General features: G+C 41.4%; 1 protein-coding gene and 1 long non-coding RNA gene across 2 annotated transcripts in view; one reads left to right on the top strand and one right to left on the bottom strand.

The window, feature by feature from the left end:
* Nucleotides 1–656: 656 nt before the first annotated feature.
* LOC104676105 lies at nucleotides 657–15,220 on the top strand. The gene is made up of 6 exons (XR_749869.2): nucleotides 657–1,610; nucleotides 2,858–2,931; nucleotides 7,050–7,365; nucleotides 11,481–11,651; nucleotides 13,954–14,249; nucleotides 15,038–15,220. It is a non-coding gene; the product is annotated as an uncharacterized LOC104676105 (long non-coding RNA).
* Nucleotides 8,532–26,385, bottom strand: part of DSG2 (desmoglein 2) — a 66,057-nt gene continuing 48,203 nt past the window's right edge. The window contains exons 12-15 of the mRNA XM_010380823.2: nucleotides 24,601–24,828; nucleotides 22,272–22,393; nucleotides 14,508–14,840; nucleotides 8,532–11,666 (exon numbers count right to left, since the gene is read on the bottom strand). Coding sequence (XP_010379125.1) covers nucleotides 10,644–11,666; nucleotides 14,508–14,840; nucleotides 22,272–22,393; nucleotides 24,601–24,828 — 1,706 coding nt within the window. The 3' untranslated portion in view covers nucleotides 8,532–10,643. The remainder of the gene's footprint in view (nucleotides 11,667–14,507; nucleotides 14,841–22,271; nucleotides 22,394–24,600; nucleotides 24,829–26,385) is intronic.

Raw genomic sequence — 26,385 nt, 5'->3', positions numbered from 1 at the left:
AAGCTTCTGATCTAGGTTGTCCCTCCTCCTGTTTACTTACTCTCTGGATGAGTTCATTTTTACATTACTATAAAGAAATACCTGAGGCTGGTTATTTATTTATTTATTTATTGAGACGGAGTCTCACTCTGTCACCCAGGCCGGAGTGCAGTGGCATGATCTCGGCTCACTACAAGCTCCGCCTCCCACGTTCAAGCGATTCCCCTGCCTCAGCCTCCAGAGTAGCTGGGATTACAGACGCCCGCCATCACGCCCGGCTAATTTTTGTAGTTTTAGTGGAGATGGGGTTTCACCATGTTGGCCAGGCTGGTCTCGAACTCCTGACCTCAGGTGATCTGCCTGCCTCGGCCTCCCAAAGTGCTGGGATTACAGGTGTGAGCCAACACACCTGGCCTGGGACTGGTAGTTTATAAAGAAAAGAGGTTTAATTGGCTCGCGGTTCTGCAGGTGAACCAGTGGTGTGGTGCTGGCATCTGCTTCTGGTGGGGGCCTCAGGAAGCTTCCAATTATTGGCGGAAGGGGAAGGGGGTGTATCACATGGTGAGACCAGGATCAACAGGGGAGAGAAGGGCTACACTCTTTTAAAAAACAACCAGATCTCGCGTGAACTACCTGAGCGAGAACTGGCTCCTCACCAAGGGGATGGCACGAATCCATTCATGAGGGATAGGTTCCCATCATTCAGTACCTCCCACTAGACTCCACTTCCATCATTGGAGGTCACAGTTCAACTGAGATTCGAAGGGTACCCATATCCTAACTATATCAACTTCCAATTTTCATCGAAAGCCCACGTGTGTAAGAAGAGCTGCTAGACGTTCCCTTTCCCCTTCAACTTGGAGGAACTGGGAATGTCAAAGAGAAATTAATCAAAAGAAGAATTAATCTCTCCCATCAGCCTTGGCATTTTCTTTCTATCTTTGATGTGGTGTTTTTTACAGGGTGTCTTGGTTTTCAGAATAAGCTATTTGTAACTACTTCCTCCACTATATTGTGAGCCTCCGGAGGGCAAGGGCTGGGTCTTACTCGTCTTTGAATAATTTTAAAGCCACTAAACAGGGCTCTGCACATAGTGAGAATTCAACATATGCTTAGTTGAATCTAATTTTTCAGAAAAAGTCAACATCTATTCTTAAGAAAGCCCACACCAGACTGACTGTGTTATTTGTAAATCCATTGGCCAGCGTCATTTCCTCCAAAGTACAGTATTTTTGATAGAGCCAAAGGCTCATGACTGACCTTCAGAAAGACATTTTGTATTTCACCATCAGAGTGGTACAGGTTTTATTAGACTTCCGTAATCCAGGTCTCGTTTCTCAGGCAGCTCTGAAGCATATCACACTTTATCTGAGAGGGTCACAGTTAGTGAAGGAAGGTATTGGCCTTTGCAAGTTTGTGTTGCTCAAGAACTTATTACTTAATTGCTTAATTTTTTGTTTTTCTTCCTAGCGTTGATAGAGTGACTTTGCCTCTTTTACTGCGTGCATAGTGCCATCTTGTGGCCATGAAGCATATGACACTCATAGTTATGCCACAGCGCTTCTGCTGTTCCATCTTATTTCTGTAGTCCAGAGGCTCTCTAAGTGTAGAAACACATGGATTATTACTAGGTGAGCGTACATATAGTTTACTGCTAAGCCAATTCAACCTGGTACATCTAGGTGGGGTATATCTAGAAGCATTTAAGATGCTTGTATTTTGTGCGTTTTCCAACTTCTTTCATTAAAGTACCCCAATCCAGTGTTTTTCTTTGAAAAAGAACCCATGCAACCTAGGGAAACAATAGATGTGGTCCTTGGAGAGGCTGGAATGAGAAACTCAAGATGACTTTAGAAGGGTCCAACTCAAGAGGGGTTGCAAAACCAAACTTGCTGCTAGAAGAAGCTGAAAGCAGTAGACGAGGGGCAGGGGAACATATAGGGTACGTCTTAATGTATAGCCTCGGGTAAAAAGAAAGAGGAATAAAACAGATCTTTAATACAGTGAGTAAAATCTCCAACAATCCAAGTAACCAGAATATAGGAACTGAAAGAGATTTTGAACTGTTGCAAATAGATCGTGTCCTGCACTGAAACCGCTGTAGTTTTCCTCAGAATCCCTCAAAGCCATTGAGAATCCATCGATTCAGACTTAACAATGAGAACTAACCTGGGCTTGGGATGCAGCAGATTAAATGTTGCTAGTTAAATGAATCATGCACAGGTTTAGAAAACCAGTCTGAAAATTTTGTTTGGATTTTTGCAATTGTCTTGCTTGAATGTACCAAAAACCCCTACCCTCTGAGACAGGTAAATTCCTCCCACCACAGTTCGTCATTCTTCCTATGACTGGCCCTCTGTTCATTCAGTCACCAACTATTTCTTTTGTTGGTTGATACTGGATGTAAGTATGAGATGACAAATATCAAAAAGGCCCATTCCTGCCTTCATTTATCTCAATACCCACTGACAGTATGCAGGGGAACAATGGGGGATGCAAATCAATTCTTCAACAGCCTTATGACCCTAACTCAGAGATCCTATCTATAGGAACAATGGGAATGCAAATGGTCAGTACCTGGTACTACCTGACTTTTAGCAACAATGAAGTGGGTCAAAGTGCAGCCTGATTAATGTTTAATTACAAATATATTTGTGTTCAGAACTCAGCATGCAATCCTTGTCAACACTGGGGGACAGTTTCAAGTCTGGTAATAATTGAGGAGGAGGCAACCATTACTAATAGGCCTAAAGGAACAAGGAGAGAGCATGGGTCCAGGAACTCAGAGAGGGAGTTGCTCTATAGAGAGATGCGTAACAGAGGGAGGTAGAGGGAGAGATGCCCTGACCTCATTTTTCTCTTTCTCACCAATCTCTAGCCAAGGCCATCACTGGCCAAGTCCATCTAAAAGCCAGAGGCAGCAAGCAGTGCCCACTGAAACATCCATAAAAGGTAAGCTCCTGGGCCTCAGAGCAGGGTGAAGGGCAGAGAGTGAGTATGAAGAGGCAAATGGAAAATACCTGGCCCAGGGCATATCTGGATTTTTAACAGATACATACATTCCTCATCACATTTTTTTCAATTTGGATAGGTGGGTTTTTGTAATCTGTGGAGCAATGTGAGTCCATCCACTGATGGACTTGATACTGTATGTTTCATATCATGCCAATAATGCATTATAGCAAGTGGGGCAGGGGTACGATGGAAGGTGTGAGGGACAGAAACAATGCTGAAAGCTTTTTGATTAGCATAAGGGTAGAAAGAAAGAGATTGAATGGCATAGCAAGATCCACAGAGTGAAAGCTCAAGGTTCACATGTATCATTTGTGAAACAGTAGAATATTTGAAGGTTGACTGTGATAAATTAAAGTTGCATATTGTAATTTCCAGAACCATTGTAATCACCCAGTGGGTTCTTCCTGCACAGACAAAACCAATTCACTGCAGGGCGATAGGGGAATGGGTGCCACTGATTGGCTGAGGATGCAATCATAGGGGTGTGGAAAACAGTCCTAGTGCACCTAGTCTGCTACAGGATGGGGGCCACAGGAGCAGTTGAGCCAAGAGTCGTGGATATCCAGTCATCAAAAATGCAAAAGGCTGAAAAGACATCCCAAAAGGCCAATCTTATGTTCTATTATAATAATGTTATCTGCCGGAGTAATTGGGGAAGTTGCAAATTTTGTCACTTCCAGAAGAATGGATGGTAATTGTTTACATCTACACCTTAGCAGACTAGAAGCCCCTTTCATCCTCCTAACCTGGTGGGCTTTCATTAGTTTTATAAAGGTGGTTTAGTTTTGGGGAAAGGCTCTTATCATTTAAACTATAACCTAAATATCTCCCAAAGTTAGCTTAGCCCAAGCCCAGCAATGACCAAAGGCAGTTTGGAGGTTCAAGGCAAGATAGGGGTTGGTTAGATCAGACCTCTTTTGTGTTGTGATTTTCTCATTGATATAATTTTTGCAAAGGTGGTTTCACTCTGAAGTTCCCTCCAAATCTTTACACAATGATAGAAATATTCTAGATTTGTGCTGTCCAGTTGGTAGCGGCTTGCCACGTAGAGCATAGCCCTAGAGTGTTAAGTACAAATCTAAATGGGAAAAAACTGAATTTTCCCTGGTGCAAAAAAGGGAAAACTTTCTCTTGCCATCTCTCATCTCTTTTCTGACAGTATTTAGTTTAAAGAACCTGTAGTTGTTAGTTCTTTCTCTATCTCCTTTCCCAGCTTTATAACCAGGGATGTCCTTCTGAAGGACCTGGGGCTGTCTCTTCGAAATGTTAACATCAAAGAAGCTAGCACCTCTATCTTCCCATCTCCATGGCTGCTCGCTCCAAATTATAGCTAGCTACCTGTCAGAGAGATCTAAGAAGTTTTATTATTTCTTTGAATAAAGGCAATTAGCAAACACAATAGCCACCTCAATTACCAGGTGAATTTAAGATGAGCTATGTATGACAAAATGGTGCTGTCAAATCCTGTGACTTGAGGACAAGCTATAGTTTATCTTGTGAACAGTTATGTTCTAAATGGCTATATAAAAAGCAAAAACTTTTTGCCTTTGCAATTTCTTTCTTTTCTTTTTTTTTTTGAGATGGAGTTTCACTCTTGTTGCCAGGTTGGAGTGCAATGGGGTGATCTCGGCTCACCTCTACCTCTACCTCCCAGTTCAAACGACTCTCCTGTCTCAGCCTCCCAAGTAGTTGGGATTACAGGTACCTGCCACCATGCCCAGCTAATTTTTGTATTTTTAGTAGAGACGGGGTTTATCTGGTCAGGCTGGTCTCAAACTCCCAACTGCAGGTGTTCTGCCAGCCTCAGCCTCCCAAAAGTGCTGGGATTACAGGCGTGAGCCACTGCGCCCAGCCTGCAGTTTCTTTCTTTTTTTTTTTTTTTAGATGGAGTCTCACACTGTTGCCCAGGCTGGAGTGCAGTGGCGCGATCTCGGCTCACTGCAAGGTCTGCCTCCCAGGTTCAAGCAATTCTCCTGCCTCAGCCTCCCAAGTAGCTGGGACTACAGGTGCCCGCCACCACACCCGGCTAATTTTTTGTGTTTTTAGTAGAGACGGGGTTTTATTTTGTTAGCCAGGATGGTCTCGATCTCCTGATCTAGTGATCCATCCTCCTCAGCCTCCCAAAGTGCTGGGATTACATAGGCATGAGCCACCGCACCCGGCCTGCAGTCTCTTTAGGAGCTACCTATGATGTGCCTCACCTTTGGGATTTAATGCTTATTCAGTGATAAAACTGTTTTCTTTCTCCTTTACTTTGTGGAAAGGTTTCTTAGGTTGACAGGAAATTTTGTTGTTAGTTATATTTCCTCAATAAGAGCAACCAATTAAAAAGTAAACACAAAGGGTGTAGGTGAAAGGTCACTGGAGGCACTACAGTGGAATCCTAAAACGTGCAGTACACAAAAGAAGTCAGGAAACAAAAGTGGAGGAAACCTAAAAAACCAACAAAAAACCCAGGTGGACAAAGAGAAAACAAATACAAAGATGGAAGCTTAAACTTATCCATATAAATAATTGCTGTAAAACCTTCTGATAAAAGTTAGAAATTGTCAAAACAGGAAAAGCCAAGACCTACCTGTATATTGTTTACAATAAACGTACTATAAAGGCACAGCCAGACGTCAAGCAAAAGGATCAAAAAGATATACCATGGAAGCACTAACCATAAGAAGGCCGGTGTGGCTGTATTAATGTGAGGCAAAATAGATTTCAAGACAAAGAATGTGTTAGAAGAAAAACTTGAGACAAATTAAATTTTACAAAGTTGGCTGGGTGTGGTGGCTCACGCCTGTAATCCCAGCAGTTTGGGAGGCTGAGGGAGGTGGATCACTTGAGGCCAGGAGTTCGAGACCAGCCTGGGCAACATGGAGAAACCCCATTTCTACTAAAAAAAAAAAAAAAAAAAAAAAAAAAAAAAAAATTCAAAATTAGCTTGGTGTGGTGGCACACGCCTGTAATCCCAGCTACTCAAGAGGCTGAGAGAATGGCTTGAGCCTGGGAGGCAGAGGTTGCAGTGAGCCGAGATCCCACCACTGCACTCTAGCCTGGGTGACAGAGTGAGATTCCATCTCCAAAATAATAAAATAAATACATAAATACATTTTACAAACTTTAGTTGAGCAAAGAATAATTCGCAAATTGGGCAGCTCCTAAACCAGAGTAGATTCAGAGCCATGCTGGCACTGCCACGTGGTCAGAGAGGATTTATGGATAGAAAAAAGAGGTACAGAAATAGCAGGACTGGTTACAGCTCAGGGTTTGCCTTATTTGAATGCAGTTTGAACCACTGGCTGCCTGTGAGTGGCTGAAGTATTGTGGCTGTGATTGCCTGAGACAAAAGTAGGCTACAGTCTGTTTACACATCCAGTTAGGTTACAGTTCACTAAGTATGGAGAAACCTTCAGGCCAAATTTAAAATATGTAAGGAGGGCTGGGTGTGGTGGTTCACGCCTGTAATCCCAGCACTTTGGGAGGCGGGAGGAACCCCTGAGATCAGGAGTTTGAGACCAGCCTGACCAATATGGCAAAACCCTGTCTCTATTAAAAATACAAAATTAGTCGGGCGTGGTGGCGCGTGCCTGTAATCCCAGTTACTTGGGAGGCTGAGGCAGAAGAATCACTTGAACCCGGGAGGTGAGGTTGCGGTGAGCCGAGATTGCGCCATTTCACTCCAGCCTGGGCAACAAGAACAAAATTCCGTCTCAAAAAAAAAAAAAAAAAAAGAATGTAAGGAGGCAGCTTTAGGCTAAAGGTAATTGAAGAGAGGCATTTCATAATGATAAAAAGATCAGTTCTTCAGGAACACAGTAATCCTAAATGTGTTTGTACCTAATAACACAGGCAAAATGTTTCAAAACACAAGAAACAAAAATAGAAAGAATTGAAGAGGGAAATCAAGCCACACTTGGGAGACTTCAACCTCTTAGTAATTAATGGAAAAAGTAGACAAAGTAATTGAGAATGATATAGAGGATTAAAATAAAACATAATGAAACCAAGAAATCTTGGTTTGTTAAGAAAGTCAGATTTAGTGATTTGAAATGTCTCATTTTTAGGTGATGTTTAGTTAGCAACATCCTATTGTAGACATTTTGGTGTGGTGTTTGGAATATGGTCTGCAGAGATCAACCAGAAGTAGCTCCATGTGCAACTTGCAGTGGGAACTGAAGTCACAGGAATAAACAGTCTTCATGCTTTAGGATGTCCTGATGTGCCAGTGTCATGAAATCTTCATTCATGAGACATTCCAGTTTACCAGCAGTGTAGACTAGAATATGCTACACCTCCCAAAATGCTTTGTTAGTATAAGGATTATTCTGAGCTGATTATTTTGAGAAACAGCAGACGCAGAAGAAACTCTCAAGATAGAATGTAAGTTTACCTTTTGTAAAGGGATTTACATTTTATCCCTCTCTACCAGAAACACAGGATGACTATAAGTGACAAGGACATTAACTTAAATCTGCATAACAAATCTTATTTAAGCTTACCAGAATTTTCCTGGTCACCTTCCCATAACTTCTTTCCCCTGCCCAAAAGCCCCTAATCCCCTTTCCTTTGTTTTGGCCCAAGTTGGTATATTGTTAAATTAAACTAAATTCGGCCTGAGGCTGCCGTTGTACCTTGAGTCCCCACATGACCAACTGCAGCCTAGCTTGGTACATAAATGAACTGAAAGCCTAACTTAGGAGTGTATTTTTGTAACACATAGCTGAGTGTCAATCAATCACAGCAGCTGAGTTTCAGCCAGTCACTGGCTGCCAACTGATCAGCCCACCTCCAAATAAGGCAAAGGCTCAGCTGTAACCAATCAAACAGCTTCCCTACCTCACTTCCATTTTCTGTCTATAAATACTGCCTGCTTATTATTGTAGAACAGAGTTCTCTGAACTTTTTCTAGTTCCAGGGCAGCCCAATTTTGTGAATCATTCTTTGCTTAAATAAACTGTTAGATTTAATTTGTTTGAAGCTCTTCTTTTAATATTTTACTCTTAAGTTCTAACCACCTCTTTGAGCTGCTCTTCCCAGTTACTCCAAAGCATGCATGAGATACACATGTTAATAGACTAATGTTTGTTTTCCTCTTGTTAATCTGTGTTCTGTTACAGAGCCCCAGCTGGGGATCTAGAAGAAAAAGATTTGCTTTTCTTCTCTTACAGCAGCAACTCTGATCTTTTCCCTTCTAAACTATGACAAGCAATTAAAACAGCCTCTCAAACACTGGTAGAATGATTTCATCTCTTTGGGTTAGATATACTAGCCTTCTCCAGCCAAATCCAGTGGATTTCTCCAGCGTTACTCTGGGCAGAGAGCGACCTTCAATTCCTTAGGAACAAGGTTGCCAGAGTTGGAAAATGAAAATGCCAAGTACCCAGGTAAATTTGAATTTTAGATAACTGGTAACTTTTTTTATTGCAAGCAGATCTAATTAAATAACAAAGTCCAAGAAGCACCTGCCTTTAGGGCACCTTCCCTAACAAACTGAGCTATATTCCTTGTAAAATATAATAGAGAAATAAAAATCTGTGGGGAAAGGGTCACTCTAAAGGTAGTCTTTTTATTTAAATATTTTATGATGATACACATACAAATATAATCTCCCAAAAAACAAATGTAAAACTAATACAAATCACTTTTTCAGGAACAAAGAAAATCATTTAGAAAATGTGATTATGCTACAAGAGGCAGGTTAGGTTTCCAAGGCTGCTCAAGGAAGACGCTTAAGACCAACTTTTGTTTGAGTACAGGGGTGATATTTACATTTTCACATACTAGTGATATTCCTGTTGCATACTTGGCAAAATAAATCTGTTAGTAAGTCTACAATAATAATAAAAGAAACAACAATTACTAAGTAAACAATTCTAGATCATGGAAGAGTAATCTCCATTTACGCTATAGATTTAGATGTCTAAAAATGTGCCCTGATCTGTACACAGTTAGTGGGAGCACACTATATAAATCCTTTGCATACACCATTCAATTTTTTAAAGTCTACAAAATTTTAAAGTTTTACTTCCCTAGCAAAATATCTTCAGTCAGGAAATTAGTCTTTGAAAATTATGAAAATTATTGTGTTGTGGGAAATATTTATATAAATTATTACTGATAATGCACATATATTTGGAAACATTATTTCTAGGAGCAATAAAATATAACCTATTTAGGAGCTAACCAACCCAAATAATTTGTAAAAAAATTAACTTGTAGAAAAGGGAAGGATGTTGTGCAAAATCAAGTCAATTATTTGAGGTTTTTATAATATTGAGTACTTATGTACTCACACCCGACCAGTCAATAACTGACAAATCAAAATAAAATAATAATTTCAAAGACAGAATTACAGAAATATAGGGCTTTTTGAGATTTTTGGCAATTGTAAACAAAAATGAATGGTTTGTACAACTCAGTGTAATTCTACGAATATTGATTTGGCACCCATGTTAGGCACTGAGGATACACAGCAGTGAAATAGGCCTAGTTGTTCTCACAACTAGATAACATAGTTGGTTAATGTAGCTGCACTAAATTGTAGCTGTTTAGAAGATAATATACCCTGAGGTTTTTTTTTTAAGTATACTATTACTATAAGAAGTAAAATTATTTTATATTTATAAATTTTGTTTTTGATTATTCAACTGAATTTGGAGTGTTCAAAATTTTCATGGTGGTTGAGACGAGTTAAGAGATATAATGCTATTTTTTTTTTTTTTTGAGATGGAATCTCACTCTGTCACCCAGCCTGGAGTGCAATGGTGCAATCTAGGCTCACTGCGACCTCCGCCTCCCAGGTTCAAATGATTCTCCTGCCTCAGCCTCCCAAGTAGCTGGATTACAGGTGGCCACTACCACGCCCAGCTAATTTTTATATTTTTAGTACAGACGGGGTTTCACCAGGTTGGCCTGGCTGATCTCAAACTCCTGACGTCAGGTGATCCACCCGCCTCGGCCTCCCAAAGTGCTGGATGACAGGCATGAGCCACTGCCCTCGGCCAGTATAATGCTATTTTTAAGACTATATAGTATGTATGTGCACACACACATACACGAGTCATGTGCACAGAAACATACAATGTGTATTCTTATCATCAATGGTCCAATTTAATAAATCACACACAGATTAAAAGGGTTCAAGTCTTAAGGAAAACCAAAACTGGTGCTCAGACTGTGTCTATATCTTTGGATCAATGAGTTGTTGAAAATCTGCTAGATGCAGTAAAGTATAGAATACAGAACATCAATGTATAATGTTAATATGGTGGGCAAAGAGACCCAATCAGTTTCCTAGGTTGCTTTACTGGACGGCTGATGAACTAGATACTCTGTTCATTTGCTAAATTCTCAGAAACCAGACTGACTCTCTATGTATCTTGTTTTATCAGGATTGTTTGCATAGCTTGCTAAAAGGCACCTAAGCAGCAGCATCATCTCTATGTCCTCAGTAAATCATGGAGCATTTCTAAAATACACTCCTGGAAGCAGAGACAGTGTGGTCCTTTGCGTATCATATCAGTGACTGAGAAACATTTTAAGATCAATGTGTATGTGTCTGTGTGTGTCTGTAAGGCCCATGAAAAATCAGGTACATTGGAAACATGAAATTAGTCACTGCTAATTAAACTCTGGGTCAGTCTGTGGCTGACTGATGTTTAGGAGTAAGAATGCTGTACAGTGCTATGCTTGGTGACTCTGGTGGAAGATGTGGTTATGGTAGAATTAGAATGACCAGATTCCTCTAAACCAAAATCTGGCAGAGGGCCAAGGACTCCAGCTCCAGACACCATGGTGTTCCTAGCCTTCACAGAGTTTTCAGTGGGAATCTGGTAACTGGATTGCAGAGTGGAAGCCGGTGCTAGAACTCTTTCTGTCACTGTCACATTCTGTCCTACTGCTATATTAGGCATGGCCAGAGTAGGTTGCACACCTGAGCTGGGGGCAAGGAAGCTCTCTCTTTCCCTCACCATGACGTAAGGTGCATCCTGCAGATGCTGAGTGCCTTCCAGAGGATTCGATCCGCCCCCATGAGGCTGTATTACTCTTTCAGTGACCACAACTGTACCTTCATTAGCATAAGGCTGATCTACCAAGGTAGAAGCTGGAGCATACACCCTCTCGGTCACAATAAGGCTCTGTGGCTGTCTAGGACCCAGGATCACAGTGCTTGGTGGCATAGTGGACCCTGTGACATAGGAAGTTTCTGTTGCTATGATATTTCTAGAAGCCACTGGGTCAGGAAGAGGTGTAGCTACCTTTTGCGCCTGCCTAGAAGACACAGATCTTTCAGTGACTATTTCCTGAGTTACTTTCTCTGCATTTGCTTCTTGCAAAGATTTTGGAACTGGGAAGCTACTGCCAGAGGAGTAGGTATTCTCTGAATTCACCATAGTTTGCTCATAGGGTGAATGTGAAGCTGTGTTCATACTTGTTACTGTGGCAGGTTTTTGCCTCTGCTCAATTTCCATATTTATATCTATTTTTTGACCCAGGCAAACTTCAGCTAGCGTCTTGAATTTAAGTCCCAAATCATCTAAGAAGCGGTCATCTAGCTCTCCTTCAATAAAACTGCAACAACCAATAGAAGCATTCAGCGATTCAGTTTCTTCCTGAGAATAAACCAGAAGGCAATCCTTGGCTGTGTGATTTTCATCTTCCTCAGTGTAAGAGGCCGCTTTCTAAAATGAAAACAAAACAAAACAAACACAAAACAGACAAATAATTAGTAACACAAATTCATTTAAAAACAAGACTCTATATTCCTGTTCAAAATGCAGTAACGTGAATTTAGTTACAAGGAACCATCAGGGAAACACAAACTGAGAGAGATCCTACAACACAAGTGCTCTGTATTCTTAAAAAAAATTAATAAAATAGAAAGGCAGAGGGGACTGTTTCAGATTAAAGGAGACTAAAGTGTCAGGACAACTAAATGGAATGCAAGAGCCTGAGAAAAAATTGCTATAAAATATATTGTGATAGCTGGCTAAATTGAAATATGGACTGTGTCAATGTTAAAGTTCTACATTTGTTAACTGTACCACAGTAATGTAAGTCAGTGAATGCGTGTGAGAGAGGAAATGGAAAAGCAAATAGCAAATGTGGCAAAATATTAATAATTGGATTCAAAATTTCTACTATTCTTGCACGTTTTCTGATAATTTTGAAATTACTTCCAAATCAAAAGTTAGTACATACATACATAACCAAGAATGACTGGAGCAGGATTGCAGTGGAGAGGGAAAACATATCAAAAGAAAACACGCTAGAATTGAGCTTAGTGTTGAGACAGGAAAGGCCAAGAAGTGGTTTTGCCTGACACCAACAACATCCCTGTTAAGCTGATACTTGGAGGTGGGTGAAGCATGGTATGAAAGACGGGAGGGTGGAAAGGAGCAGAAAGTCGGAAAGCACGCTAATAATTTCAAATTTAGGAGAGGGGACAGAAGTAACTTGCTTCCTCCCTCAATGGAAGCCCCTCCCCTTCCTCCTCTCTAGGGCCCTTCAGATGCCTTATATTGCAACTCTGCCCGTTCTCATGCCCATTCATGAGAGCACAGGGCCTTGTTCTCAAGAAAACCACCCAATCCTGCTTTTTTTTTTTTTTTAAAGTATTCTTACTATGTCTGTAGGATCTGTAGTAAAGTTCTTTATCTTATTTCTGATATCCATAGTTTGTGTTTATTCTCTTAATATCCTAATTAGTCTGGTAAAATGTTGATCAATTTTATTGACCTCTTTAAATAATAAGCTTATGGTTTCAATATTTTCTATTGCTTTTTGCTAAATATTTCATTGATTTCTGCTCTAAAATGCATTATTACCTTATTTCTGCTTGTTCTGGGTTTAATTTTGCTCTTCTAACTTCTGAGGGTGGAAGCTTAGGTCACTGACTTGAGACCCATCTTCTAAATAACCATTTTTGCCACAATTTCCCTTCAAGCATCACTTTAGTAGTTCCCCACACATTTTCCTAAATAACATGTAATTTAATTTGCAGTCATGTGTATTTATAAATATTTCAGTATATTTTATATATCTCTTTGTTACTGATCTCTGGTTTTAGTTTTTTTGTCATGAAAGTCCATGGTATGACTGCAGTTCTTTAAAAGTTATTTACATTTATTTTATGTCCTAGAACATAGTCTATATGAAAAAGCATGTGTATTCTGCTTCTGTTGCATAGAGTGTTCTGTCAGTGTCAGTTAGAGCCATTTGGCTGACAGTACTACGTTTTCTATATGCTTACTGATTCTGTCTACTTGTTCTTTCATTTACTTATAGAACAGGTTGAACCCTCCAACTATCAACTATCATTAGGAATTTGTCTATTTCTCTTTGAGTTGTTTCTAAGTTTTACAAATTTCTGTTATTAGGTTCTGACATATTCAGGTCTCCTGATGAACTGACCCATTTTTCATTATGAACTATCCCTCATTATTCCTGGTCATATTCCTTGTTCTGAAGTATACTTTATGTTACACTTTTTTTTTTTTAGACAGTTTCACTCTGTTGCTTAGGCTGGAGTACAGTGGTATGATCACAGCTCACTGCATCCTTGGCTTCCCAGGCTCAAGTGATCCTCCTACCTCAGCCTTCTGAGAAGCTGGGACTACAGGTGTGTGCCAGCATGCCTGGCTAATTTTTTGTATTTTTGGAGAGATAGGGTTTCACCATATTGCCTATGCTGGTCTTGAACTTCTGGGCTCAAGCGATCTGCCTGAGCCTTGGTCTCCCACAGTACTGGGATCACAGGCATGAGCCACTGTGCCTGACCTCTACAGTATACTTTTATCTTCAGTCCTGCTTCTAATTCCTTAATTCTAGCATGAGCTTCCTTACTGCATCTGATCATCTTCCTGGAGCGTTTCTCATCATTTTTTGGTGAACCCTCATAACAGCAAAGCCAAGTACTCTCATACAGAAGGTAAAATTTAAATGGACTTAATAGATTGTGTTTTTTAGGTTATATATTCTCTGCCTCTCCTACGGAGCTCATCCCTACCAAGCCTGCTCCTGCAGAAGGATGGGACTTTCCGAACCACTGGCATCTGTCTTGGTCCCATGATGTGCTTTGGTCAATGAAATGTGAGTGTAAAAAGGTGGAGGCTTTGAGAGCCATTGCCTGGTTCTGCCTTGTTCTTTTCTTTGGGTCACAAGGACGGCAGCTTCCCAGGTACAATCTGCTCTCTCAGCATGCATCTTGATATGAAGACATCATGAAGCAGAGCAGAGCTGAGCTGACTGGCAAAAACATAACTGTAAGTGAGAAATATGCCTGTGTGAGAACTAAGATCATGGGGTCACTTGTTACTGCAGCATAATTTAGCTAACACTGACTGATTCTGTGGGTCCCATTTCTCTTTCCTTATTGCCTGTAAGTATTCCCTGAAAAAAGGAAAAAAATAACCCAAAGTCTCATTTGGATCCAAGGCAATGATTACCCTAATAATAACACAGTCACATACAAATGTTCCCTCCACGCCCCCCTCACCCCAATACATAAAACCCATCCTTACATCACTGAAATAATTTCTTAAGAATTCTTCGTTCAGTGCATCAGCAGCTGCCTGAGCTCCGGCCATGTCTCTGGAAGCCCCTGTGGCTCTTGTGGTCTTCGCAGTTTCAGTGGTCATGATAGCGCCTGTGGCCCCTGTAACCTGGGTAGCTCTACCAGAAAGCAGGCTTCTGTGTTCTTCCCACCTTCCGTCCATCTCAGACATCTCATGCTGCCCTTTGGTAAAGGAAGCAGAACTACTTCCTTTCATTGTGGCTTCCTTGGCCATACCTCCTACTCCATTTCTTCCTCCTAGACTTTCCCCTTGATCCACTGGCAGAAATGATGGCACCACCTGTGAGAGCAAACACAGCTGAGAACTGAGTCAGGAGGATGGAAGGAATCCTTCATCCTTGGTAGAAGGATCCGAGACAAGTGGGCATAGGAAGGTATAAGCTATTTCCATGGAGGCCAATTAGAAAAAGTATTTTGAGTTGAATAACTTACATTGTCTTATGAAGATCTCCTTTCTTCTATCTTCTTGTTTTATAGCTGGATAGAGCCCAAAGAGGAAACAAAGCCCCAACTGTCACATAGGGTCTCAGCTCCTTTACTCTATGGGCACCAACGGCATTTCAACCTTCCTCTACAGTGTGATACCTTCTTCTATAGTTCTAGAATTCTTAATTTTGTTTTGACCTGGATCCATGGCCACCCAAAATAAAGACTCATTTCCAAGCCTCTGATGCCACTAGATATAGCCACCTGACTAAGCTGTGGTCAATGTGAATGAAACAGAAATGGTGAACACAAGTTCTGGGAAGTGTGCTTAAAGAGGGTTCCTCACTTTTCTCCTATCTGCTGGTTAGAATGTGGGGACGGCAGCTAGGTAGCTAGAACTGGGACAGGAGGACAGTGTGGGAATGGAACTCAGCCATGGAAGAGAAACAGGGAAGAGGGAGCTGGGGACCATGCTGTGGATGAATCATGATGTTGATCTTGGAATGCCTATTTGAGGGTTAAGCCACTGTTATTCTGAGTTCTCTGCCACCTGATGTTAAATTCTATCCTATTAGAAATGGTGGGGTGGTGGGCGGAGCAAGATGGCCGAATAGGAACAGCTCCAGTCTCCAACTCCCAGCGCGAGTGACACAGAAGACCGGTGATTTCTGCATTTTCAACTGAGGTACTGGGATCATCTCACTAGGGAGTGCCGGACAATCGGTGCTGGTCAGCTGCTGCAGCCCGACCAGCGAGAGCTGAAGCAGGGCGAGGCATCGCCTCACCTGGGAAGCGCAAAGGGGGAAGGGAATCCCTTTTCCTAGCCAGGGGAACTGAGACACACAACACCTGGAAAATCGGGTAACTCCCACCCCAATACTGTGCTTTAAGCAAACGGGCACACCAGGAGATTATATCCCACACCTGGCCGGGAAGGTCCCATGGCCACGGAGCCTCCCTCATTGCTAGCACAGCAGTCTGCGATCTAACCGCAAGGCAGCAGCGAGGCTGGGGGAGGGGCGCCCGCCATTGCTGAGGCTTAAGTAGGTAAACAAAGTCGCTGGGAAGCTCGAACTGGGTGGAGCTCACAGCAGCTCAAGGAAACCTGCCTGTGTCTGTAGACTCCACCTCTGGGGACAGGGCACAGCTAAACAACTACAACAAAAAAAGCAGCAGAAACCTCTGCAGACGCAAACGACTCTGTCTGACAGCTTTGAAGAGGGCAGTGGATCTCCCCACACGGAGGTTGAGATCTGAGAAGGGACAGACTGCCTGCTCAAGTGGGTCCCTGACCCCTGAGTAGCCTAACTGGGAGACATTCCCCCACTAGGGGCAGTCTGACACCCCACATCTCACACGGTGGAGTACACCCCTGAGAGGAAGCTTCCAAAGTAAGAATCAGACAGGTACACTCGCTGTTCAGCAATATTCTATCTTCGGCAACCTCTGCTGCTGATACCCAGGCAAACATGGTCTGGAGTGGACCTCAAGCAATCTCCAACAGACCTGCAGCTGAGGGTCCTGACTGTTAGAAGGAAAACTATCAAACAGGAAGGACACCTATACCAAAACCCCATCAGTACGTCACCATCATCAAAGACCAGAGGCAGATTAAACCACAAAGATGGGGAAAAAGCAGGGCAGAAAAGCTGGAGATTCAAAAAATAAGAGCGCATCTCCTCCTGCAGAGGAGCGCAGCCCATCGCCAGCAACGGATCGAAGCTGGTCAGAGAATGACTTTGACGAGATGAGAGAAGAAGGCTTCAGTCCATCAAACTTCTCAGAGCTAAAGGAGGCATTATGTACCCAGCGCAAAGAAACTAAAAATCTTGAAAAAAGAGTGGAAGAATTGACAGCTAGACTAATTAATGCAGAGAAGGTCATAAACGAAATGACAGAGATGAAAACCATGACACGAGAAATACGTGACAAATGCACAAGCTTCAGTAACCGACTCGATCAACTGGAAGAAAGAGTATCTGCGATTGAGGATCAAATGAATGAAACGAAGCGAGAAGAGAAACCAAAAGAAAAAAGAAGAAAAAGAAATGAACAAAGCCTGCAAGAAGTATGGGATTATGTAAAAAGACCAAATCTACGTCTGATTGGGGTGCCTGAAAGTGAGGGGGAAAATGGAACCAAGTTGGAAAACACTCTTCAGGATATCATCCAGGAGAACTTCCCCAACCTAGTAGGGCAGGCCAACATTCAAATTCAGGAAATACAGAGAACACCACAAAGATACTCCTCCAGAAGAGCAACTCCAAGACACATAATTGCCAGATTCACCAAAGTTGAAATGAAGGAAAAAATCTTAAGGGCAGCCAGAGAGAAAGGTCGGGTTACCCACAAAGGGAAGCCCATCAGACTAACAGCAGATCTCTCGGCAGAAACTCTACAAGCCAGAAGACAGTGGGGGCCAATATTCAACATTCTTAAAGAAAAGAATTTTAAACCCAGAATTTCATATCCAGCCAAACTAAGTTTCATAAGTGAAGGAGAAATAAAATCCTTTACAAATAAGCAAATGCTTAGAGATTTTGTCACCACCAGGCCTGCCTTACAAGAGACCCTGAAGGAAGCCCTAAACATGGAAAGAACAACCGGTACCAGCCATTGCAAAAACATGCCAAAATGTAAAGACCATCGAGGCTAGGAAGAAACTGCATCAAATAACGAGCAAAATAACCAGTTAATATCATAATGGCAGGATCAAGTTCACATATAACAATATTAACCTTAAATGTAAATGGACTAAATGCTCCAATTAAAAGACACAGACTGGCAAATTGGATAAAGAGTCAAGACCCATCAGTCTGCTGTATTCAGGAGACCCATCTCACATGCAGAGACATACATAGGCTCAAAATAAAGGGATGGAGGAAGATCTACCAAGCAAATGGAGAACAAAAAAAAGCAGGGGTTGCAATCCTAGTCTCTGATAAAACAGACTTTAAACCATCAAAGATCAAAAGAGACAAAGAAGGCCATTACATAATGGTAAAGGGATCAATTCAACAGGGAGAGCTAACTATCCTAAATATATATGCACCCAATACAGGAGCACCCAGATTCATAAAGCAAGTCCTTAGAGACTTACAAAGAGACTTAGACTCCCATACAATAATAATGGGAGACTTCAACACTTCACTGTCAACATTAGACAGATCAACGAGACAGAAAGTTAACAAGGATATCCAGGAATTGAACTCATCTCTGCACCAAGCAGACCTAATAGACATCTATAGAACTCTCCACCCCAAATCAACAGAATATACATTCTTCTCAGCACCACATCGCACTTATTCCAAAATTGACCACATAATTGGAAGTAAAGCACTCCTCAGCAAATGTAAAAGAACAGAAATTATAACAAACTGTCTCTCAGACCACAGTTCAATCAAACTAGAACTCAGGACTAAGAAACTCAATCAAAACCGCTCAACTACATGGAAACTGAACAACCTGATCCTGAATGACTACTGGGTACATAACAAAATGAAGGCAGAAATAAAGATGTTCTTTGAAACCAATGAGAACAAAGATACAACATACCAGAATCTCTGGGACACATTTAAAGCAGTGTGTAGAGGGAAACTTATAGCACTAAATGCCCACAAGAGAAAGCTGGAAAGATCTAAAATTGACACTCTAACATCACAATTAAAAGAACTAGAGAGGCAAGATCAAACACATTCAAAAGCTAGCAGAAGGCAAGAAATAACTAAGATCAGAGCAGAACTGAAGGAATAGAGACACAAAAAACCCTCCAAAAAATCAATGAATCCAGGAGTTGGTTTTTTGAAAAGACCAACAAAATTGACAGACCGCTAGCAAGACTAATAAAGAAGAAAAGAGAGAAGAATCAAATAGACGTAATAAAAAATGATAAAGGGGATATCACCACCGACCCCACAGAAATACAAACTACCATCAGAGAATACTATAAACACCTCTACGCAAATAAACTAGAAAATCTAGAAGAAATGGATAATTTCCTGGACACTTACACTCTTCCAAGACTAAACCAGGAATAAGTTGAATCCCTAAATAGACCAATAGCAGGCTCTGAAATTGAGGCAATAATTAATAGCCTACCAACCAAAAAAAGTCCAGGACCAGATGGATTCACAGCTGAATTCTACCAGAGGTACAAGGAGGAGCTGGTACCATTCCTTCTGAAACTATTCCAATCAATAGAAAAAGAGGGAATCCTCCCTAACTCATTTTATGAGGCCAACATCATCCTGATACCAAAGCCTGGCAGAGACACAACAAAAAAAGAGAATTTTAGACCAATATCCCTGATGAACATCGATGCAAAAATCCCCAATAAAATACTGGCAACCCGGATTCAGCAGCACATCAAAAAGCTTATCCACCATGATCAAGTGGGCTTCATCCCCGGGATGCAAGGCTGGTTCAACATTCGCAAATCAATAAACGTAATCCAGCATATAAACAGAACCAAAGACAAGAACCACATGATTATCTCAATAGATGCAGAAAAGACTTTTGACAAAATTCAACAGCCCTTCATGCTAAAAACGCTCAATAAATTCGGTATTGATGGAACGTACCTCAAAATAATAAGAGCTATTTATGACAAACCCACAGCCAATATCATACTGAATGGGCAAAAACTGGAAAAATTCCCTCTGAAAACTGGCACAAGACAGGGATGCCCTCTCTCACCACTCCTATTCAACATAGTGTTGGAAGTTCTGGCTAGGGCAATCAGGCAAGAGAAAGAAATCAAGGGTATTCAGTTAGGAAAAGAAGAAGTCAAATTGTCCCTGTTTGCAGATGACATGATTGTATATTTAGAAAACCCCATTGTCTCAGCCCAAAATCTCCTTAAGCTGATAAGCAACTTCAGCAAAGTCTCAGGATACAAAATTAATGTGCAAAACCCACAAGCATTCTTATACACCAGTAACAGACAAACAGAGAGCCAAATCATGAATGAACTTCCATTCACAATTGCTTCAAAGAGAATAAAATACCTAGGAATCCAACTTACAAGGGATGTAAAGGACCTCTTCAAGGAGAACTACAAACCACTGCTCAGTGAAATAAAAGAGGATGCAAACAAATGGAAGAACATACCATGCTCATGGATAGGAAGAATCAATATTGTGAAAATGGCCATACTGCCCAAGGTTATTTATAGATTCAATGCCATCCCCATCAAGCTACCAATGAGTTTCTTCACAGAATTGGAAAAAACTGCTTTAAAGTTCATATGGAACCAAAAAAGAGCCCGCATTGCCAAGACAATCCTAAGTCAAAAGAACAAAGCTGGAGGCATCACGCTACCTGACTTCAAACTATACTACAAGGCTACAGTAGCCAAAACAGCATGGTACTGGTACCAAAACAGAGATATAGACCAATGGAACAGAACAGAGTCCTCAGAAATAATACCACACATCTACAGCTATCTGATCTTTGACAAACCTGAGAGAAACAAGAAATGGGGAAAGGATTCCCTATTTAATAAATGGTGCTGGGAAATTTGGCTAGCCATAAGTAGAAAGCTGAAACTGGATCCTTTCCTTACTCCTTATATGAAAATTAATTCAAGATGGATTAGAGACTTAAATGTTAGACCTAATACCATAAAAACCCTAGAAGAAAACCTAGGTAGTACCATTTAGGACATAGGCATGGGCAAGGACTTAGGCATGGGCAAGGACTTCATGTCTAAAACACCAAAAGCAACAGCAGCAGAAGCCAAAATTGACAAATGGGATCTAATTAAACTAAAGAGCTTCTGCACAGCAAAAGAAACTACCTTCAGAGTGAACAGACAACCTACAGAATGGGAGAAAATTTTTGCAATCTACTCATCTGACAAACGGCTGATATCCAGAACCTACAAAGAACTCAAACAAATTTACAAGAAAAAAACAAACAACCCCATCAAAAAGTGGGCAAAGGATATGAACAGACATTTCTCAAAAGAAGACATTCATACAGCCAACAGACACATGAAAAAATGCTCATCATCACTGGCCATCAGAGAAATGCAAATCAAAACCACAATGAGATACCATCTCACACCAGTTAGAATGGCAATCATTAAAAAGTCAGGAAACAACAGGTGCTGGAGAGGATGTAGAGAAATAGGAACACTTTTACAGTGTTGGTGGTATTGTAAACTAGTTCAACCATTGTGGAAAACAGTATGGCAATTCCTCAAGGATCTAGAACTAGATGTACCATATGACCCAGCCATCCCACTAGTGGGTATATACCCAAAGGATTATAAATCATGCTGCTATAAAGACACAGGCACACGTATGTTTGTTGTGGCACTATTCACAATAACAAAGACTTGGAATCAACCCAAATGCCCATCTGTGACAGACTGGATTAAGAAAATGTGGCACATATACACCATGGAATACTATGCAGCCATAAAAAAGGATGAGTTTGCATCCTTTGTAGGGACATGGATGCAGCTGGAAACCATCATTCTTAGCAAACTATCGCAAGAACAGAAAACCAAACACCGCATGTTCTCACTCATAGGTGGGAACTGAACAATGAGATCACTTGGACTCGGGAAGGGGAACATCACACACCAGGGCCTATCATGGCGGCGGGGAGAGGGGAGGGATTGCATTGGGAGTTATACCTGATATAAATGACGAATTGATGGGTGCAGCACATCAACATGGCACAAGTATACATATGTAACAAACCTGCACGTTATGCACATGTACCCTAGAACTTAAAGTATAATAATAAAAAAATAAAAAATAAAAAATAAAAAAAGAAAAAAAGAAATGGTGCTTGTAACAGATGGTGGTGAGAGGTCCAGGGTGAAGATGCAATAGAGAGACAAAGGGATATGGCTATGAAGTAGTTGGGAAAGCGGGTTTTGCAACATTTTACAACTGTCATGGGGGTTGTGGGTTTACCTCTGCAAACCCTATGTATTGAGGGGAATAGAAATGAAGCAGTTACTGGTTGTGAAAACTGCCCATTTAATGTTGGGACAAAAGACTTAGATCCCTACACACTCTTGCTCTTCCTGAACCTTGCTCTACATTCTCTACAACATGGGAAGTGTCAAAACAGAGTAGAACTATCTCAATTCTGCCCCAGCAACAAACACAAAATATGCCGTCATTTGAACCCTTTGCTTAAGAAAGGCACATGAGTGAAATCCATAGTGACCACTTGACTCACTCAACCCAAAATGTAAGAAACACTTCCCGAGGCCCCTTTAAAACCCAAAAAGAAGACAAGTCATATTGACATCTGATCCACTGACCTTGTCTTCAGGTGGTGCTCCTTCATTATTCCAAGGATGCAGCATCTCTATGGTGCCAGGTATGGGGGTAAAGCCTTTGCCGCCCTTTCCGCAATGGCACATCAGCAGTAAAAGTGGTACCACTGTACAGACACAAAATTGAACACAGATAAGGTTAATCTTGACATCTCTCTAAATTTATATTGCTTAATTTTGGAATTTGCATGTCCCTTCCTAGAGTTGTCTTCACTTATTTACAGCCCAATTTTTCTTTTCTTCACCCTGATCCAACCTTACCAAGCTTGTTTTGGGCGAGTTGCTCCAAAACCCAAAGGCAGGATGAGGGAGTCTTACAGATTCAAGACCTTGTTCATCAAAAAGAGGCTGTCTGTGGTTGCTGAGTGTATTACCAAGACTAGGTCACATAGTATCCAAATCATCAAAACCAGCTTAAAGATTACATTTTTTTAAACTATGGTCCAATTAAAAAAAAATCACTGTTGCAAAAATATATGTATTATTAAAAACAGTAATTAGAAATAATAAAGTGAAACATATAACAATTTCAGAGCCCTCTTCTTAGATTTTATTTTACTGCTAGGAGGAAGCAAAGACCAAGGCTGACCCCTTGATCAGTGCAGCAAAGAATTAAACATATCTGCATGCCCATCTGCCACTCCCATTTGGCAGCTTCCAGTGATGAACTGGCAACTGCCTAGATTCATTTTTATGTCAAACAGTCAACAGCACATTAACTATAGCTACTATGTTGAATAAGAAGAAGCCAATGGCAATTCAACAATTTTAACAAACATTCATCAAGTGTCTATTATGTGCCAAGCACCCACGTTAGGCTCCAGGGAATCTGAGATGAGAAAGCAGTGCAAGGAATCCCTGATCAAAAGATCCAGTTCCAGCTCCAGCACCTACCTACAAACTTGGTAAGCTGAGACAAGTCATTTACCGTTATGTATCTGTATATGTAGCCATAGCATGGAGACGATGGTATAAAAGTACACTGCAGACTGTTGAGTGCTGTGCATTCAGTTGAACATCTACCAATGGCTCTAACACAGTAGTCCCCAACCTTTTTGGCACCAGGGACTGGTTTCATGGAAGACAGTTTTTCCACAAGGAAGTTAGGGGTGGGGGGTTGATTTTGGGATGACTCAAGTGCTTTACATTTATTGTGTACTTTATTTCTATTATTATTACACTGTAATATATAATGAAACAATTATACAACACACCATAATGTAGAATCAGTGGGAGCCCTGAGCTTATTTTCCTGCAACTAGATGGTCCCATCTGGGGGTGGTGGGAGACAGTGACAGATCATCAGGCATTACATTCTCATAAGGAGTGCACAACCTGGATCCCTTGCATGACTAGTTCACAATAGAGTTTGAGCTCCTATAAGAATCAAATGCCAGCACTGATCTGACAGGAGGCAGAGCTCAGATGGTAACAAGCGATGAGGAGTGGCTGTAAATACAGATGAAGCTTCACTTACTCACCCACCACTCACCTCCTGCTGTGTGGCCTGGTTCCTAACAGGCCACAGACAGGTGCTGGTCTGTGGCCTGGGAGTTGGGGACCCCTTGTCTAACAGACCCCTCCTCTGTCACTGCACTAGCCTGGGCTGCCTTGGAGGTGGTCCTCTGTTCATGTTCAGTGGTTAAGTAGAGTGGTATTTCATGTGACCTCAGGATGCAGTCCCTTGTTCTTCTATAAAAGGAAACCTGAGGTCTTTGGAGGGTGGGTAGGGCAGGCAGGACTGGTTGAGAACATCTTACAGTCAGGAAGGAAAGGAAGTGCTCAGAGGGTCTGCCTACTTTTGGTGCTGGTGAAGAAACAAGCCAAGCGGGAATATCAGGGAGGTGGAGCTCTGACAAGTTGACTGCACAAAGCAGAATCCATTGGAATAAACTGGGTTTGTAAAAAACCTTGCACCCATAACCCAAAGTCATGCAGCACATCTTTTCTGAGCGCTTACTACATACATCCAAGGCTCTGTTCTACACACTGGGAATACAGCAGTGAAGAGAACAGACAGCATGCTGCCCTCACAGAGCTCATCGAAATGGGAATACCAGCGAAGTTTATGCCAGAGAGTAGGTCCTAAGTTACTGAAATCAGAACATGATATACATTTATAAAACAAATTTCTGAAGACTCCTATATTATGCTTTGGTGATTTGCCAATCATCAATTGTTTCCCTGTTCACTCTCAAAGTGCTCTAGTGTGGTTAAAGAATAACTGAAGAAATCAATGACTACCATAGTAACACAACTCCAGTAGTGCACTCAAATTCCTAAAAGCACTACAGAGTGGCTTTTACAGACTTACACAGAAGGAGCAGAAAGGCCAAAATCATGAGCGTGATAGCTGCGGGTCCCAGGCCCACGTAGGAGTCATGCTGCGCTTCCCTGCAGCCGCTGCCATGCAGACACTCACAAACCGTGAGTGTGAGCATCTGCTTTTCAGGGCAACTAAAACCCTGGTTGTCTGAAATCAGGAACTGAATTTCACTTCTCCCAAGCTTTTTCTCGCTTTGCTGCAGCAGCACACTGGTACCTGTAAGGTCGGGCAGCAGAAGGAAATAAAAATGAATGATTACCAAGGATGAGGCAACATTAAATTCCAGAAATGTTCTTTCATTGATTATATTTAGCTCCAATTAGATACTTCGTTCTTCCTTCACTTCTCATTGAAGTGTGCGCATTAAAATTTGTCTATAGGCCCTGAACATGCAGTTTAAAAAGCATAAGGGTCAGACCTGGACACCTTACTTTCATGATGATTAGCTGTAAACAATGTGTGTGGGTCTAGGATAGCTAGGAACTGTTCCATATACTGGGAATACAGTGACAAACAAGTGGTGAGTTAATATTTCTACTGAATGACCTTTATTTTACCATTTCTTTAAAAAAAAACTTTAATAAGGCAATTTTTCAAACATAGTTATAGAGAGAAGAGCATAACCGCCATGGTACCCATCCTCAGCTGTAATCGTTTCCAACAATGGGCCAATCTTGTTTTCTCTAGTCCCTTCTTTTTTTTGTTCTCAACACTATATATTTTCAAAATTGAAAAAAAATTCAAACCTACAGAAAAGTTCAAAGAATATTTTAGTGAATATTAACAAACCCTTCATTAACTGTTTACATTTTGCAACAGTGCTTTTTTGCCCTCTATATATCCGCTTTTTCTTTAAGTTTCTGAACTATTTCAAGGTAAGTTACAGATAGCATGACATTCTTCAGCATGCACCTTCTAAGATCAAGGAACATTAGCACTCTTAAACTTCTTCTTCTTCTTATTTTTTGAAATGGAGTCTCGTTCCGTTGCCCAGGCTGGAGTGCTGTGCTGCCATCTTGGCTCACTGCAACCTCCGCCTCCCAGGTTCAAGCGACTCACCTGCCTCAGCCTTCTGAGTAGCTGGGATTATAGGCGCCCACCACCATGCCCAGCTAATTTTTGTATTTATAGTAGAGATGGGGTTTCACCATGTTGGCCAGGCTGGTCTCAAACTCCTGACCTCAAGTGATCCACCGGCCTCAGCCAGCCTCCCAAAGTGTTAGGATTACAGGCGTGAGCCACCGCACCTGGCTTCAACTTATTATTGATAATATTCTTTAATATACAACTCAATGTATTTGTAAGTTAAATTTACTAGAATTTTAGAGTATAAGCATCATAGGGAGGTTTTTTTTTTTTTTTTTTTTTCCAGATGGACTCTCGCTCTGTCACCCAGGCTGAAGTACAGTGGCGAGATCTCGGCTCACTGCAAGCTCTGCCTCCTGGGTTCATGCCATTCTCCTGCCTCAGCCTCCTGAGTAGCTGGGACTGCAGGCACCCATCACCATGCCTGGCTAATTTCTTGTGTTTTTAGTAAAGACGGGGTTTCACTGTGTTAGCCAGGATGGTCTTCATCTCCTGACCTTGTGATCTGCCCGCCTCGGCCTCCCAAAGTGCTGGGATTACAGGCGTGAGCCATCGCACCTGGCTGGGAGGTTTTGTTAATTCAGATCACTGAAATATATAAGAAAGGAAACTAAATATATTAAATCTGTAAATACAGTTTGAAATATTAATGGTTTAATTTGTTAATTGGACTAAACATTATTCAAA

This window comes from Rhinopithecus roxellana, chromosome 21 (genome assembly GCF_007565055.1).
Source record: "Rhinopithecus roxellana isolate Shanxi Qingling chromosome 21, ASM756505v1, whole genome shotgun sequence".
In the NCBI taxonomy this organism is placed as follows: Eukaryota; Metazoa; Chordata; class Mammalia; order Primates; family Cercopithecidae; genus Rhinopithecus; species Rhinopithecus roxellana.
Note: the sequence above shows the minus strand (reverse complement) of the source record. Positions and strands in the feature narration are given on the sequence as shown.